At 42.8% G+C, this 16,778-nt stretch overlaps 2 protein-coding genes across 4 annotated transcripts in view; one reads left to right on the top strand and one right to left on the bottom strand.

Annotated features, from left to right (window-relative positions):
- Positions 1–7,119, top strand: part of cacna2d2a (calcium channel, voltage-dependent, alpha 2/delta subunit 2a) — a 263,548-nt gene extending 256,429 nt beyond the window's left edge. Inside the window, exons 30-38 of the mRNA XM_080783437.1 lie at positions 1–48; positions 724–795; positions 899–1,051; positions 1,389–1,441; positions 1,570–1,625; positions 2,566–2,689; positions 3,699–3,808; positions 4,690–4,772; positions 6,485–7,119. Of these exons, the coding sequence (XP_080639563.1) occupies positions 1–48; positions 724–795; positions 899–1,051; positions 1,389–1,441; positions 1,570–1,625; positions 2,566–2,689; positions 3,699–3,808; positions 4,690–4,772; positions 6,485–6,607 (822 nt within the window). The 3' untranslated portion in view covers positions 6,608–7,119. The remainder of the gene's footprint in view (positions 49–723; positions 796–898; positions 1,052–1,388; positions 1,442–1,569; positions 1,626–2,565; positions 2,690–3,698; positions 3,809–4,689; positions 4,773–6,484) is intronic.
- Positions 7,120–7,281: 162 nt separating this feature from the next.
- On the bottom strand, positions 7,282–15,884 carry abhd14b (abhydrolase domain containing 14B). 3 transcript variants are annotated; one of them, XR_013964674.1, is made up of 6 exons: positions 15,729–15,884; positions 15,061–15,299; positions 13,550–13,791; positions 12,838–13,031; positions 11,172–11,232; positions 7,282–10,939 (listed from the first exon to the last, which is right to left on the bottom strand). XR_013964674.1 is itself a non-coding variant. In XM_080773194.1 (5 exons), the coding sequence occupies exons 2-4, from the start codon at positions 15,278–15,280 to the stop codon at positions 12,852–12,854; spliced, it is 642 nt and encodes a 213-aa protein (XP_080629320.1). In that variant the 5' UTR covers positions 15,281–15,299; positions 15,729–15,884; the 3' UTR covers positions 7,282–10,939; positions 12,838–12,851. The 3 variants fall into 3 exon arrangements, 2 of the variants coding, with proteins under 2 accessions (XP_080629320.1, XP_080629321.1); XM_080773194.1 differs by lacking the exon at positions 11,172–11,232; XM_080773195.1 differs by lacking the exon at positions 11,172–11,232 and having other exon boundaries at positions 12,843–13,031; positions 15,061–15,294.
- Between the last annotated feature and the right edge of the window lie 894 nt (positions 15,885–16,778).

The raw sequence follows: 16,778 nt of genomic DNA, 5'->3' as shown, positions 1-16,778 counted from the left end.
TGTGGACCAAACAGCGGATGTGAAATGGACTGTGAAGCCAACAGTGATGTAAGTCTGTCATTGTGTGACATATTCAATGAGCTCTGTGGGCTCCGGGTTAAAGGCCATGCGTTGTCACATCACACTACTATAGCATCATTGCAGGGAGTGGAATTGATTTATTTAGCACACTGTACAGCCGTGATTCTCCTTTATATTTCAAGGATGTTGATATGCATAATGATTATAGGTCCATTTTATCACACACACACACACACACACACACACACACACACACACACACACACACACACACACACACACACACACACACACACACACACACGTATGACATGAGTAAGCATGTTATTTATACAGATGCTAGGTTCATTGTGTAGTATCCTATAGGTTCAATGTACAGATCTTATATTGTTTAGACTTTAGACTGATGCTATTGCTAGGAACTATACTGTCTGCATTTGATGTGTGTGTTTACCTATTTAGAAATAGTATATCTACAAGCTTCTGCTATTTTTGAACATTAATGAAATATCTTGAAAGTGTGTGTTTTTTTTTTTTTTAACACAATACACAAATCTTTTATAAATGTGGGGGTCCTTGGCACAAAAAACTTTGAGAAGAGAACCAGTGATTTAGAAGGCATTTGTAGAATCACTTCACAGGTCTTAATGGGATAAGCTTCGACCGTCGCGTCTGCTCACAAGGCACGCTGTCCGTTTGCAGGACCTCCTGTGTTACCTGATCGACGACGGAGGATTCCTGATCATGTCCAACCAGAAAGAGGACTGGAACAAGGTGACGTGAAGTGACCTTTTTCACTCTCGCATGTTTCATACCTCGATAACGATATTATCGTGCGGCCTTATCTAGACTGTTGTATGCCCTTGTCCACCTCCAGGTCGGCATGTTCTTCAGTGAGGTGGACCCCTACTTGATGTACGCTCTCTACAACAACTCTTTCTACAACCGCAAGCTGTCCAACGACTACCAGTCTGTGTGCGACCCTGTGCCCAGCAACAGCCACGGGGCGGCGCCCAGAGCTGCTTTTGTGGTAAGAAAATGACTGACATTCACAGGAATGATGCTTACAGACAGACAGACAGACAGACAGACAGACAGAACTGTATTGATTCTGCGAGGGAAATTAAATATTAACCTTTACATTTAAGAGTAGAGAGATGCAGCTAAGCTTCAAGAGAAAAATAATAAGAATAATAAGGACTTATTCACTCCGAATTATGGTTGTACGTACGATACACATATGTGTGTGCGAGTGCGTGCGTGGATGCGACTGTGCGTGTGTGTGTGTGTGTGCGTGCATGTATTGAATTATAAGAACATACATAGTGTGCTATGATTAACCCCGTTTTCTGTTTTTGCATGTATAGCCTACGATCGCAGACTTTGTGAACCTGGCTTGGTGGACATCAGCAGCTGCTTGGTAAGCTTTGCAAAACTATGATAACTAAACAATAAGTAAGATGCTACTGTATGTACACAAACACACTGCAATGCTCCAGTATTTATTTACTTATGGATATAAGGTGACAAGTCATTCTCTTTCTCCAGGTCCTTCTTCCAGCAGTTCATATACGGAATGGCATATCACAGCTGGTTCATCACAGGTGGGTGCACAGCTTTTATCTTTTCTTTGAATATTAGTGACTAATATAGTAATATGCTTCTTCCTAAGGGCCAGTTTTTCGTTACCACTGTCACAAAATTGCCTGCCAATGCCAATCCAAATAGTTTAGCAACGGTTGCTATGCAGGTCAAGCTTTCTTCGCTGCTAACGTGCCTATTGGACAAGCATGGGTTGGGGAGGGACTTAGTGAAGGCCTAATTGCTGTGAAATTTTGCGCATATTCCCATTAGGTGGAAAGAAATGCCACTTGACATTTTTCAAATCAGCCACATGGTGGCGCTATAACAGGCCGACTTGTGTTTTACATATAACTGCACCGATCTGTGCAGAGTAACACTTCATATCCTCATTCCCCTATTATAGTGCCACCAGGAGGCAGATTTTTGCACACAAAAAAATAATAATTAAATATATTACAAATCGGTACACATTATCACTATAGTCAAGTGATCAAGACTGGTGCGTCTGATTTTTCATATTCCATCACGATTGGCGTATTCCGAGCATTGCTGGCCCACAATAAGCTACCTGAACTGGCTCCGAGGAGCACTTTTTCTAGTTAATTAATTATTGTTCTTTAAAATAATTACCCATATTTTCTTTTCCCTTTTATTTGTGTGTCCTTTTCCATGTTTGTATGTTTTTTTGTATGGTCTGTGTTTAGTTTTTAGTTTTTATAAAGGGAAGGGGGAGTTTATAATAAGTGAACATAATATCGTCTCTGTCGGCTGGAAACCTCAGAATTCCTCATAACTCGTCATTCAAAAATAGCAGATCCACAAGCTCGAAACGCGTCACGAATGCTTCTTGTGTATAGTATGAAGTATGGAACGTGGAGATACGGTAAGAGGTTTGTGCCCGACAGCGTCCATGTGTTAATAATAAGATTGATACGTGTGCGCCGTGTGTCCTTTTCACAGACAACGTGGAGGCAGAGGGAGTGGACGGCAGAGAGAGGAGCTGTGTGATGACTCAGACACAGTTCTACTTCACCAACACCAGCAGCTCCTACAACATGCTGCAAGACTGTGGCAACTGCTCCAGGTGTGTGGAACGCTGCTGGCACATATGGCACACTGATCCCATGCCAGTGTGTGGGTGCGGCCGGCCTCACCCACACACTCGCATCGTATACTGTACTGTACAGCGGTGGTTCTCCATCCTTTTCCGTGTGTCAAGGACATGTACAGTAATTAGCCGCAGACCCCCATCTGAAAAGGTTTTGTGTATAAGGGAAGAGAAGATATTTTAGATTTAAGATGCTTTAAAGATTTTCGATATTTCTAAAAAAGAAATTCAAAAATAGCAGATATACAAGCTCGCAGCGTGGCCTGGGGACGCCCTGGACCCCACTTTGAGTACAGTACACTATAAACAAATATGGCAGCGAAAGCAGTGCAGCACCGTTTACAGGCTGGATTTATCATGGTGTCAGCGCTAATAAACATTAGTGCTGATTAAAGCATATCATCAGAGTTAATGGAATGGTCATATCAGTGCTGTCACCATGCTAGCTGATCCATTAGCTAATGAAGGGAGTTGATGACAGTCCTCTTTCTTTATCTCCCTTTCCCTCTCCCTCTCTTTTCCTTTCTCTCTTTTTATGTCACTCTATCCAATCTCTTTATCTTGTGTCTTTATCTTGTGTCTTGTCCTGTCTGTCTGTCTGTCTCTCCCTCCCTCTCTTTTCTCCCTCCCTCCCTCGCTCTCTCTCTCTCTCTCTCTCTCTCTGTCTTTGTCTCTGTCTCTCTCTGTCTCTCTCCCTCCCTCTCTCTCTCCCTCCCTCTCTCTCTCTCTTTGTCTGTCTGTCTGTCTGTCTGTCTGTCTGTCTGTCTGTCTGTCTGTCTGTCTGTCTGTCTGTCTGTCTGTCTGTCTGTCTGTCTGTCTGTCTGTCTGTCTGTCTGTCTCTCTCTCTCTCTCTCTCTCTCTCTCCCTCCCTCCCTCCCTCTGTCTCTCCCTCTGTGTCTCTCTCTCTCTCTCTCTCTCTCTCTCTCTCTCTCTCTCTCTCTCTCTCTCTCTCTCTCTCTCTCTCTCTCTCTCTCTCTCTCTGCAGGCTGTTCCATGCCAAGAGGATAAACAACACCAACCTGCTGTTCGTGGTGGCGGAGAAGTTGCCTTGCAACACCTGCGAGATAGAGAAGCTCTCCCAGGAGGAAGTGGAGTGTATCCTTCTTTCTAAACACATGCCTCGCCAGCTGGCAGGAACCAGAAAGTCTCTTAATCGCCGATTTCCATCTATATCTATATTGCCATTCTGTCTTTGTCCGTGGCTCAACGCCCAACTTTTTTCATCAAATTCCATTCAAGGTTATTGTAATTTTCCGATGTAGAATTATGTCCCCCACACTTTGTATTCGTGATCTACGCTCCTAACTGTGAGCTGGAGTGGGCCATCGGTGTGTTTTTATAAGATCTATTGTAAACTCTTTAACTGCATTAACACCAATGGCCCCTAGCTATTTTGGTGGAGAACATTTGGCAGAAATAGCCGATCTACAAGCTTGCAATTTGCCCCACGCAACGCATCGTGAGCTTATAGACCGGCTCATTTTGTCGAAGGGGTTCGGTGTGGAAGGAAACGAGAGCCGGCCAAGTATAATCACTAAATATTAAGTGGTTAAACTCTTTGGGCTGTATTTTGCGTGTCTTAAGTACCAGGTCTTATTACTTAACTTAAGACCTGGAGGCGTGGTCAATGCTCTTTGGCCACTCAGAATAGCCAAATGGCATTGATCACGCCTCCAGGTCTTAAGTTAAGTAATAAGACCTGGTACTTAAGACAAGCAAAATACAGTCCTTTGTCACTACACCTACTCCTACGTGGGCGGCACCTGCCACCAGGGAGTGTTGGCCGGGAGGAGTTGGACGAAGGCTCTACGTCCTCCCGGTAGGGGCTCCTCACTGGCAGGTGAGCCACCAGGATACAAATGCAGCGACAACTCTCAGATATGTGTGTGGGGAGGAATCTGTTGGCATAACAACTACATTGGGGAGGAGGAAGGAGTAACACTGACAGTGACGTTCCTTAATTGCATCACTTCCAGACAAGAATCTCAATCCCTGTGAATCACTGGCTTCGGCTCGGTATCGGAAAGGGCCCTCCATGTGCTTCGATACCAGTCGATATGTAAGACTTCACATCACACTATCATGCATCACACTGACATGCAATGATATGTATGACCTGTCCACATCAACCTGACATACATGATATGTATGACCTGTCCACATCAACCTGACATACATGATATGTATGACCTGTCCACATCAACCTGACATACATGATATGTATGACCTGTCCACATCAACCTGACATACATGATATGTATGACCTGTCCACATCAACCTGACATACATGATATGTATGACCTGTCCACATCAACCTGACATACATGATATTTAATGTATGACCTGTCCACATCACACTGACATATGATATGTATGACCTGATAGTAGCTTGAATTATTCACTGATGATTATGTAGAAACATAATTGTAACAATTGTAAATAGCCATCTTGCTGCTAGTCCCTGTTATTCTGGAAATAAGGCTTCTAATTTAGAAATAATATTGGACCATTTGGAATTCCAAAATAGCACAAATGTAAAAAGATGTCCATTAATTTGGTAACATGTAGCATGTACATTTAACCGCCCGGAAACACAGTGCAGTGACAAGTAGCTCCATCCCATTGTAATCACTGGGTTTGTATACAGTAGGAACCATTGACCAAAATACGTAGGGTGTGTTGATTAACCACGTCTGGGCTAATTGGACGCTACTATCATGATATCATAGATATGGATTTAAAAACATGTATTGCTTCACTTACTGTGTATTACCTTTTTGGGACCCGCAATGCCACGTGTATGTACAGAAACAGGTAATCAATCACTACATCAACATGTTGCATGTGTTTGCACAAACATGCACATCCATGCACACATTATGTCAACATGATGTATGTGTGTGTATGTTTGCATGGCCGTGTGTGTGTGTGTGCGTGTGTGTGTGTGTGTGTGTGTGTGTGTGTGTGCGTGTGTGTGTGTGTGTGTGTGTGTGTGTGTGTGTGTGTGTGTGTGTGTGTGTGTGTGTGTGTGTGTGTGTGTGTGTGTGCGCGCACGCGTGCATGCCTGCCTGCTAGTGGCGTCAGTTTTTGTAACTTTGACAACGAGAGGGTCAATGCATGATCGGTACACCATGGGTCCATTTGGTTACATTTGCAGTGGGTGGCGGTGGCTTCAGAACACTTTCCTGGGGTCTTTATGTGTGTAATATGTGGTTTTACGTATTTTTGATTTTAGCAGTTTAGCGGCACACTCAGTTACGACTGAGAGTGTGGATTTTATTCTCTTTCTATATGTTCTCTTTGAATCTGTCTGCACCCAGAGCACACGCCTGAACCTTTAAAAGACTGCCTGAGTTGAGCGAGCCTTTTCCCTTGAAGTGATTTTAGCAGTGTCCATGATGTCATTATAACATTAATGTTAAAAAACAACCTAAAGTATACTAAGTTAGTTCCGTTGGTCCAGGCCGGAACACGATCAATTGATTGATCGTGAAAAATAAACACGCTCTGAAAATGCACGCGGCCCACCCCCTACTGACTACATAACAATCTGTGTTTGGATGTGGTTGGATGGCTGGGCCGTGACACTCATCCTGGTTGTGGTTGGATGGCTGGGCCGTGACACTCATCCTGGTTGTGGTTGGATGGCTGGGCCGTGACACTCATCCTGGCCGGGGTAGTTTTTCATGTGTTATTATGTGTTTGGATTGCTGGGCCGTGAACACTCATCCTGGTAGTTTTTCATGCTTGTGTCCTTTCTTCCCTCTGCAGGAGAACACGTCAGACTGTGGGCGAGGCCACTCCTTCCGTCCCTCCCCTTACACCTTACTGGCCGTTCAGCTGGCTCTGCTCTACCCGGTGGTCAGCCCTCATACTCTCTCTCTCTTGCTTTAAATTCCTACGTACGTCCGTCCGTCTGTCCCCCAAACTCCCATCGCCCCCGTGCCCCTATGCCCTTCGCCTGCTGTAGTCATAGGTAATAATGGGACTTCCCGTCGTCACAAACGAGGTTCGGAAGCCCAGAGTACCGCGCTATACCCAGCTATAGCTTCAGTCATTGTTGCTTATAGTGACAACCAAGCGGGGGACACTTGCGTTCCTCAGTCCGGTTTTGTCTTCATCTTAAAAAGAAGAGCGGGAGTGGCGCCCGGCTGCCCCGAAATCATCGGAGGCAAACGTCTAGAAAGGGAAAAAGAAAACGGAACACACATCCTCCCGCACATCCCATACACCTTCACCTCCATCAGGAGGAGGAGCAGGAGGAGAAGAAATAGGACAGGCCTATTATTCTTGTCACAGAGCGGATGGACTCAGAGTTGTCTATCCGCCTTCGCGCCCCTTGTTTGTGTAGACAGATGGCGAGGTATGGCGTCCTTCACCGCTCACTCATTTGCCTCTCATGAGGGGCTACGTCGGACCATCCAGTCATTTGTGACCATAAAAGAATTACAATGGAGAAGGGGGGGGGGGGAGGAAAAAAGAAATATATATATATATATATACACAAAATGTCAACTATATACTGCTGAAGTGGCGAGTATTCAAAACATACAGTATATTTAGGTTATAATTTGAAACAGGAAAAAAAGAAATGTTAGGCGTTAACTTAAAAAAGTCACAACTTTATTTATGCACTATATCTACTTCTTGCCAAAATGAGATAGACTTTCACGTGGTCTTATTTTTATAGCCAAATTAGTAAGAGGAGAAAAAGGCTTCTGGTTCAGAATTAGGATAAACTAGGAAGAGACAGAGACTTGTACAGCTTTAGTTTAAATAACGACTAAGATTCTCCTATTAGGTTGGAGTAATCTCGCCGGTAGATATATCTGTTATGTACGATAAAGACACGGCAGGATACTGATTACAATGGCTCTCAAAGTGGGCTCTAAGGATCCTCGGTCAGGGTTCCTCGAGGGGTCTCCGAACAAAGGCCCTTGCAGGTCTGTAACTCTGAGTGTGTACTCATTGTACAGGTCCATTTGGTTCAATGTGTACATGTTAGGATGGTACCTTGAAATAATACCAAAAAAACAAGTTTGAGGACTTATTGGTGTAGAACATGAATCCATTTTCAAACTTGAGTACTATCTGTGATTTGTAGTATTCTGTCTTATGATCGACGAACCATCATGACCTCTGCTTTTTGGACTTCTGTAAAACCTCTCTTGTGCTCTCTGATAAACAAAAGCTCACCTCTGCCAAGCCTTCATGAAGCTGCTCCCAGTAACCTTTAGATTAGAAATGCAATCTAATCCAGTCTAATCTAACCTCTACTAATGTCCCCCCTTCCCAGAAAAAAACGAAACAAAAACACTATTTGTATGTGCTTCTTTCCGGTAGTTCTGCCTTCATGATTGTCTCATCCCGTAGTAGTTTCAAGGTGGGGTTTTTTCCGCACACTCTTTAAAAAGCTTGTATTACCTTTGACTGACGCTGTTCTAACTTCAGATCATTCGCTGCTGGGGGATAGGGGCTTATATTCAACGTTTTCGACGAAACAAAAGTGCAGCAGAGGCCACTAAATATGGTGAAACACATTGCAGTTTGGTTTGTAATCTGTGACGGTAGGTTACTGTACATGTCATTTTGGTCAGTATGAGGCGCGATGCCATTTTAGACTCCCATGTTTAGGAGCCACTCTCTGATTTCGTAGTGCCTTGATGCACTTTGTTTGTGAAAGCATTGGCTGATGTGATGACAGTAGAGCTACCGTATAGTACCTTTATATTGCAGCCATGCGATAGATACACTTTGGGCAGTAAAAAAAATGATTTATTTTGTTTTGTATAATGGAGCCATCCTGTTGGCTTTAGCTTCTCTTAACCCACAGAGCTACATGACTGCTTTCTCATATAGAGATACTGTACCGTTCCTTTACTAAGCCATGTATAGAGCTATGGTACATGTCCAATAGTATAAAGCAACCCAATGGGCCATAGACGAGTTTATATATAGTTGCGTTTCTGCCTGAACTTTGTGTGTGTTTGTGTTTGTGTATGGACGTATGTTTGTGTTCTTTGCCCTCAAAGGGAATGTCTTTTAAAACGAGTTGAGTATGAGTGTATGAAGGATGACAGTTATGGTAGCGTAGCCAATTTGTTTTGGTTTCACATATCACAACGTGCAAAGTGTTATACAGTTGATTTCACAAAAAAAGAAAAATACAGCTCAACATCTGTAATGATAGCGCAATCGTGTCTCCCTTGACTCACAGAGGTGTCAGAAAGAATGTTTGGTGTGTCAGTGTGTTTCCGTTTTAAAAGGCAACATAGCTACAGTACAAAAAGCCTCTTTAAATGCCTTAGTGTTATACAGTATGAAGCTCCGAGTATTTTCCCTGTTGTACACGGTGTGTACACACACACACACACACATCCACACAAATAAAACATTCCCTCCCTCTGTCTCGCATGCACACGCACATGCACACACACACACACACACACACACACACACACACAAATACACCTCCAAATTAAATACTCCCCTGGACTTTTGGTGTTTTGGAGTATAGTGAGATATACATTAGTACGTTGGTATCTTGAAATGGTCAGCTGGTGTTTTATGCCTGTTGAATGCATGACACTCACTGGGGCATCAAAGGCTTGTTCATACTTTGTTGCTTGACATGTTTGAGCGAAACTTGACAAAAGAGTCGAGTGATAAATGTCAAAGCATAAATTACAATAAGCCTTGAAAGATTGAAAAGAATCCTCTGGCCCTGATTTTCTGCCCACCCACTCTCACCCGGGCAAGATGTCACAACGATCCTAACCTTAATAACTAACCACATTCTGTACAGTCTTAGATTCTATATCTGATAAAGACAAACATACTGGTAAATAAGTGCGGCAACAGCTTCAAAACAAATCTGACAGATTAAAAACATAAAAGTGAGTTATTCAGATAAGTGAAAGAAATTATAAGACCTGTATTTCCATTTGGCTTCTGCCCGCGTTCACGAATGGGCCGGCCATTTACCCCTTGATGCTGATCTGTTGCATTGTATTCTGGTATTTGTTTGTCTCTGTCCTGTGCCATTAATCCTGTCTCTTTTCATACTGTCTAGAAATGAATGCTACATGTTGCCTGTGGAAACGCACCCCCTGTGACTGCTTCTCTTATCCCGGCTCGGTACACGAGACACTCAGTCACATGACGTGACTATAAATGTAGCACACCGACACAAACACATGATGCACACACAAGTAAACAAACACGCGTTAACAGCCAGCTGGGAGAGGTTTGACCAGTGGAGGACAAGTACTCAACCCTGGTACTTGAGTCAAAGTATAGATACTCATTATCAAATTTTACTCAACTACTTGCACATCAAAGCTGCTCCGTGAGTTTTCTTTTAATATCAATTCATTGCTGTATTGAAATTTTGACATTTTCCAAAAACATTCAAAAATACACTTTGCAACACATATCAGTAGTAGCGAAGATAGCAGCTCTACAAGCTCACAAGGTGTCACATTGCGACATGGACACCTCGGCAGAAGTAAGCCAACTAGCCAAGGATTTGACTTAACCCAGTGGCAGATCAGAGATGAGCTCAGGGGTGTGCGTTTCCATAGAGAAAGCACGGGACTCAGAGAGAATCCTACTGATGTGTGCGAGTGTGTGTGTGGGGGTCCCAGGAAGGGACCACCAGATTGTAACTGAGGAGGGACACAGTTCTGTTTTCTGTGGTTTCAGAAATTTACTTTTGCCAAAAAATAGTGGGGCGGGAAATAAAAGAAAAAAAAAGAAAAGCTAAAATGGAGCAGCTTGTTGATGATGAGAGGGAGGAGCCTCCTGTCCCCGGCCCGGCCCCTCCCTGTCCTCGCTGCGTCCACGTATAGGTGAGTCTCTGTGGGAAAGATGTGTGTATGTGATTCTGTAATCTGTAGTCCGGTGCTATGTGACCATGTTTGACAAAATGTGTGGTAAATAAAAAAATAAAAAAACAACAAACAAACATAAAATGAGTAAAAATCTGTCAAATTTTAAGTTAGTTTAAAAAAAAAGAAAAAAAAAGGATTACAGTACTGCTTGAGATCTGAAGTCAGTTGTTTAATTTATTTTTTTGTTTATTTCTAGTGTGTGGGAGTATGAATGTTTGTGTGTGTGTGTGTGTGTGTGTGTGTGTGTATGTGTGTGTGTGCGCGGTTGTGTAAGATTTCGCTCCTTCTTGCTGGGCATTGGTCCGTGTCGCTCCATTCTTTTGTACAGATGAAGCTAAAAAAAAAAGAAAAAAAGAGAAGAGAGCAAAATTTGTAAAATATTGTGTCTGTGACTCCTTGTAAAATATTTTCAAATTGTTTATTACAGAGAATCAGTTATTAAATAATGTTCATATTTTTCACTTCATTTCAATGTGTGGTGTTTTGTTTTGTTCTAATCCGCTTATCTCTAATGTACATGAATGTGCAACATTAAACAAACATTATATAGTGCAGTGATACTCAACCTCAGGCCCGCGGGCCACATCAGGCCCGCGGGACCATTATGACTGGCCCACCAATGAAAATCTAAAAAAAAGAAGAAAAAAGGAAAAAGGAAATTGCGGAAATTGTAATTGCGGAAATTGCGGAAATGGAAATTGCGGAAATGTGGAAATGGAAATTGCGGAAATGGTAATTGCGGAAATTGCGGAAATGGTGGAAATGGTAATTGGGGAAATTGCGGAAATGTTGGAAATGGAAATTGCGGAAATGGAAATTGAGGAAATTGCGGAAATGGAAATTGAGGAAATTGCGGAAATGGAAATTGCGGAAATGGTAATTGCGGAAATTGCTCTTCACTTATAGCTATCTATTTTCAGGTAGGTTGTTTTATTTTACTCAGTCAGCCATATCACTACTCATTTTTTTCATGAAAAAGGTCATAGCTGGGTAATCTATTTTCAGGCAAATTGTGTTTATTGTATTTTATTTTACTCAGCCATAACAATTTATTTTCTGTTAACCAACTTGCTGGCTGGCAGGCAGGCAGCTACTCATAGACAGGCAGACAGACAGACAGCTACTCATGGAGAATTGGACAGGCAGGCAGTCAGACAGCTACTCATAGACAGGCAGACAGACAGCTACTCATGGAGAATTGGACAGGCAGGCAGACAGCTACTCATGGACAATTGGACAGGCAGGAAGGCAGACAGCTACTCATAGACAGACAGACAGCTACTCATGGACAATTGGACAGGCAGGAAGGCAGACAGCTACTCATAGACAGGCAGACAGACAGCTACTCATGGACAATTAGGCAGGCAGGCAGACAGCTACTCATAGACAGGCAGACAGACAGCTACTTATGGACAATTAGGCAGGCAGGCAGACAGCTACTCAGACAGGCAGACAGACAGCTACTCATGGACAATTGGACAGGCAGGCAGGCAGACAGACAGCTACTCATAGACAGGCAGGCAGACAGCTACTCATAGACAGGCAGACAGTAAGACAGCTACTCATTGACAGACAGACAAATAACTACTCATGGACAGACAGACAGACAGACAGACAGGCAGGCAGGCAGGCAAAGAGCTACTCATGTTATGTTATTATGTTATTATAACAGCTACTCATGTTACGTGCAATAATTTGTGCAGTTATGGAAACAGCTCTTTGTGTTTATGCAAGAAAATGTAACACATTTATTTATTTACATATTGTGTGCATGCACATTGTACTTTGATACATTTTGCGAAAATAAAGCAATTGAAAGAGAGAAGTTATCAAGTATCATTAATGTTGTAATTTTATCTACTGGCCCCTGGCCCCTTGCCATTTTTCTAATGTGGCCCACAGGTAAATCTAAATGAGTATCCCTGATATAGTGTACATACATGATATCTGCACATTTCTCACAAGTTACAATTTAAGGACTTTTTTAAGACCTTATTTATACCAAATTGTCAAATGTTATGTAAGAAAGTGGCAGGCTGATCTACAAACGCCTTGCCGCGTGAGGCGTTGTGCAATATTTATCTGTGGCCGAGTCAAACTAAATTGAATGCCTCAATTCTTACATTCTTACAATTTGTGGCTCGCGGACGTTTGGGAACACTCAATATAAACCAAAATGAGGAATCACTAAGGGGTGAAGTGAACTACTGTATGAAATGATACAGTACATACTGTACAGCATGCATTCACAACGTGTTCAGGAAGTCTGTGAGAGCCTTATGCCAAGTGTCCGGGTCGTCTAGGTAACACGGGTGTCCCGCCCCCTTCATCACCACCACGCTGTGATTGGCCAGATTCCTCAGGTTGCTGAGTGACAGCTCTCCGAGCTGGGTGTCCTGGTCACCATACACAATCAAAGCTGGAACCTGAACAGACACACATGGAATGGACGATGGAACATTAACTCTTATCTCTACTGCTAGCTGTTAGCATGAACCCCAGTTCCAGGAGCCAGCATATGCATTCACTTTAAAAAGTCAGAGTTTTCCCACCCCCCCGCCCCCCACACACTTTCGCTACACACACTCTAGTATATTGGAAGGCTTCGTACACACATATCAGACGAACATGCTCTGTGCTGTCCGTGTTTTATGGCCGCCTCAATGCTTTTTCAATGGAAGTCACATGGTTTGACCAAACAGTTTTGGGGGGAGGGGGGGGGCAATCAAACAAGTGTTTGGTCAAACCACGTGACTTCCATTGGAAAAGCATTGAGGCGGCCATAAAACACAGGCAGAACACAGCACAGTTGTTCTTTATGTGTGTACGAAGCCGAACACGCACACACTCTTTACCTCTCGTCAGAAGCGTTTACATGGCAAAAAACGTAGAATGTGGAGATACTGTAGGTTTTCCGCAGCAATATTCTTTATAGTACACGTACCTTCACACTTTGGTATTGCTCTGCAGTGAACTTGTCAGTGCAGATGGGAGCTATAGGGATGTAGGCCCGTACCAGGGCCTGGTGCTGGAAGAGGAAAGGAAGGGAGTACATGCCACTGAGTGAGGGACTGACCAGCACCACCGGGCCCAAGCTCAAACCCTCACACAGCTCTTTTAGGAAGCCACCTGGAGCCAGCTCCCCCACTGCTGCCGGGGCTTCTGCTGACTTAGACTGGCCAAGACCTAAAGAACAAGAGACACAGAAGATAAAGGAGAGCTGGCTATACAGGCAGAATATGGTAAAAATAAATTAAAAAAAAAGAACAGAGCAGTGTAGGCTATACTGTAGAAGCATGCCCATTTTCAACCTTATCTTCAGAATTGGTCCTCACTAATCATGCTCAGTTTCAGATGGAACAGTTCCCATCTACTACTTGTTATTGGTGGGCTATGGACAGCTCAGAAGCCTGAACTGAAAATGACAATCAATCTGGGGATTCCACAGCCTTGCTTTCTCTTTGGCAACTTTGATAGCATGCTGAAATAGAAGCCATTGTTACAATAAAATAAAAGTTTGAAATCTTATTTGAAAAGTCCAAACCTTTTCTGTCTGAGCGAACATAAATGGTGCCATAATGAGCAAGTGAGCATAAAATAGCCTATATCTACTAACTACTAGCTATAGATTTCGCAAACACCACTTGCAGGCAGGCCCCTTTGTAAATCCTTTGGAGCAGTGGTTCCCAAAGTGGGGTCCGGGGACCCCCAGGGGTACCTGAGGGAGTTCCAGGGGGGACCCATCTATTTTGTTCATGTTCATAAAGTGCTAAAGTGTTTAAAGCAGTGGTTCCCAAACTTTTTCATGTCAAGGACCCCCAAATTGACACTACTTAGCCTGTGGACCCCCATTTGAAAAGATATGCCAGGGACCCCCATAAGAGAAGACGTACACATTTAGACGTACACATTTAGACGTCTACATTTAGACGTCTACATTTAGACGTACACATTTAGACGTACACATTTAGACGTATAAATTTAGACGTCTACATTTAGACGTATACATTTAGACAGTGTCCCCCCGAGTGCCTCCCCAGTGTGCCCCCCGAGTGCCTTCCCAGTGTCTCCCCAGTGCCTCCTCAGTGCCTGCCCAGTGTCCCCCAGTGTCCCCCAAGTGTTTCCAATAGCAATACAAGAGCAATAATACAAATTAATCTTAACGTATTAATCTTATTAATTAATGAATCAAATGAATGAATTAATCAAAATTGCGGCCTGTGCCCAGCACCATGCCAAAGCTTTTTCCTGCAGGAAACACTGCTTGTGGTTGTAAATATATTGTTATCCGTGTTGCGAGGATGAGGGGGTACCTGGAAAAATATCTACCCCAAAAGGGGTACCTGGTCCAAAAAAGTTTGGGAACACCTGCTTTGGAGTATTTAACTGTAGAGTACTGTACACACGCACACGCTCACGCACGCGCGCACGCTATACCCGTACCATACCACCTACCTGGCAGGTCAACAGCTACAGCCCGGCATCCTGCTGTGGCCAGGGTTTCCATGGTACCAGTCCTGAGCCAGTTCTCTGATGAGAAGCGGATGCCGTGCAGGAGCAGAACTGACAGCCTAACAGCATCCCCCGTGGCCGGCACGGCTTCTCTGTAAAACAGCGGCGATGTACACGACTCCACGGTGACTGTCCCCTCTGTCATTTTAACAGCTGACGTCATGGTCCGCTCCTATACTGTCCTAGGAAGTAGCAGAGATTTTTAGAGACACTGGGAAACTTGGAAGTAGGGAGAAGTCTGAATGGATTATTGTTATTGTTCGCCAAGCAATCTACACTATAGCCTTATTACTGCCTTGTTGTTTATGTACAAACGTAGACTACAAGAAAGTGGATGTGCAAGAAAGGGAAGAAGTCGTTATTCCTTGTCTTTTCCTCGATGGAAGATGATAACGGGGATTAAAAGTTAAATTGCCTTAATAGACTTCATTGTCAAGGCTACAGTGACTACTGACAACAATACACATCCAACGTACGTTAAACACATGAATGTGTGAAATTACCGTTGAACATATTGCAATAGCTTGATCTATTTACCAGACATGATTTTCTTTATTTTTTTTAAAGATTTGGCTGATCGAACTTGCATTGCAGCGTAGGACATCCCTTACCTCGAAGACCAATGATATGCCTATAGTAGTATTCCCTCGGTCCCAGGCTTACTTATCTGCGAAAAGAGTGCCTAGTATTAAACCATGATAGTGTTAAACCAGGAGAAAAGTGCGAACGGTTTCACTTTCTGTAAAACAGCAGAAGACTTATTTTGATTGTACAGTACAACTATTAAAGTCACTCAGTACAGGAAGTAGGTGTAATTCCTTCAAAATAAAAGTATTTAAACTGCGCATTTAAAGTTTAACTAAACTATTTCACATCCTCATTGGAGAGTTATTTTCATATTTACGTTACAGTGCGATTTCTTGAAAAACTTGATACAAACCGATATTAGTAATCTAATAGTTTGTTTTTTATTGTAAGCCTATAAATTGGTCAGTTAATTCGGTGCATGACTTGACTACTGCATGGCTACTGCAGTGCACACGTACAGTGCATTTAATCTCAATGAATGAAGTATATCCACAGCATCACGTGCACCATGCATGTGCTAAAACCTGAACAGTTTAATTGAATATTAATATTAATATTAATATATTAATAAAGAGTAATAACTAATGGAAGCCTCTTTCTTGTGTTGTATATCCTCTTAGTAGCCTGGACCTATTGAACTGTAGTTTCTTGTGCTTTTTTCTGCAAACGGTTAATATGGTCAACTTTTCAATCAATTCAACCTGCCGACCAACAGATACTCTGTTTTCTGTTCTATATGATAAATGAGACATTATACTGACCTCTAGCCTTTACAACAAGTATTACATGCTTTTTATTCTATTGACAAACAAAAACAACAATTGTAGACGTGTGGTAGTGGTACGGTGCCACAATGTTGTTATCAGAAGGAATATAGTGTATGCGGGGAGAAATAATGTAAAATGAAAGACACATTTCGTGATTTTCTCCTTCATTAATGATTAATGCACGTATTGATTGGTGTTGGGTTTTCCGGAATATGGCCCTCTGTTTGATCAATGTTCGTTTGTGGCTGGTCTGTGTTTTATAAGGCAAAGCCTTATTATCTAAACACTTAGATGATAGCTTACTAC

The sequence above is a fragment of the Protomyctophum bolini genome (assembly GCF_963924005.1).
Source record: "Protomyctophum bolini genome assembly, chromosome: 2".
Classification (NCBI taxonomy): Eukaryota; Metazoa; Chordata; class Actinopteri; order Myctophiformes; family Myctophidae; genus Protomyctophum; species Protomyctophum bolini.
This window is presented reverse-complemented; position numbering and strand designations above follow the sequence as displayed.

Coding starts and splice junctions, on each gene's coding strand:
- abhd14b (XM_080773194.1), bottom strand. CDS start 15,280: ATGACGTCAGCTGTTAAAATGACAGAGGGGACAGTCACCGTGGAGTCG. Junction 13,792..15,060: donor TGTAGCTGTTGACCTGCCAG/GTAGGTGGTATG, acceptor CTTGTTCTTTAG/GTCTTGGCCAGTCTAAGTCA. Junction 13,032..13,549: donor AGCAATACCAAAGTGTGAAG/GTACGTGTACTA, acceptor GTGTCTGTTCAG/GTTCCAGCTTTGATTGTGTA.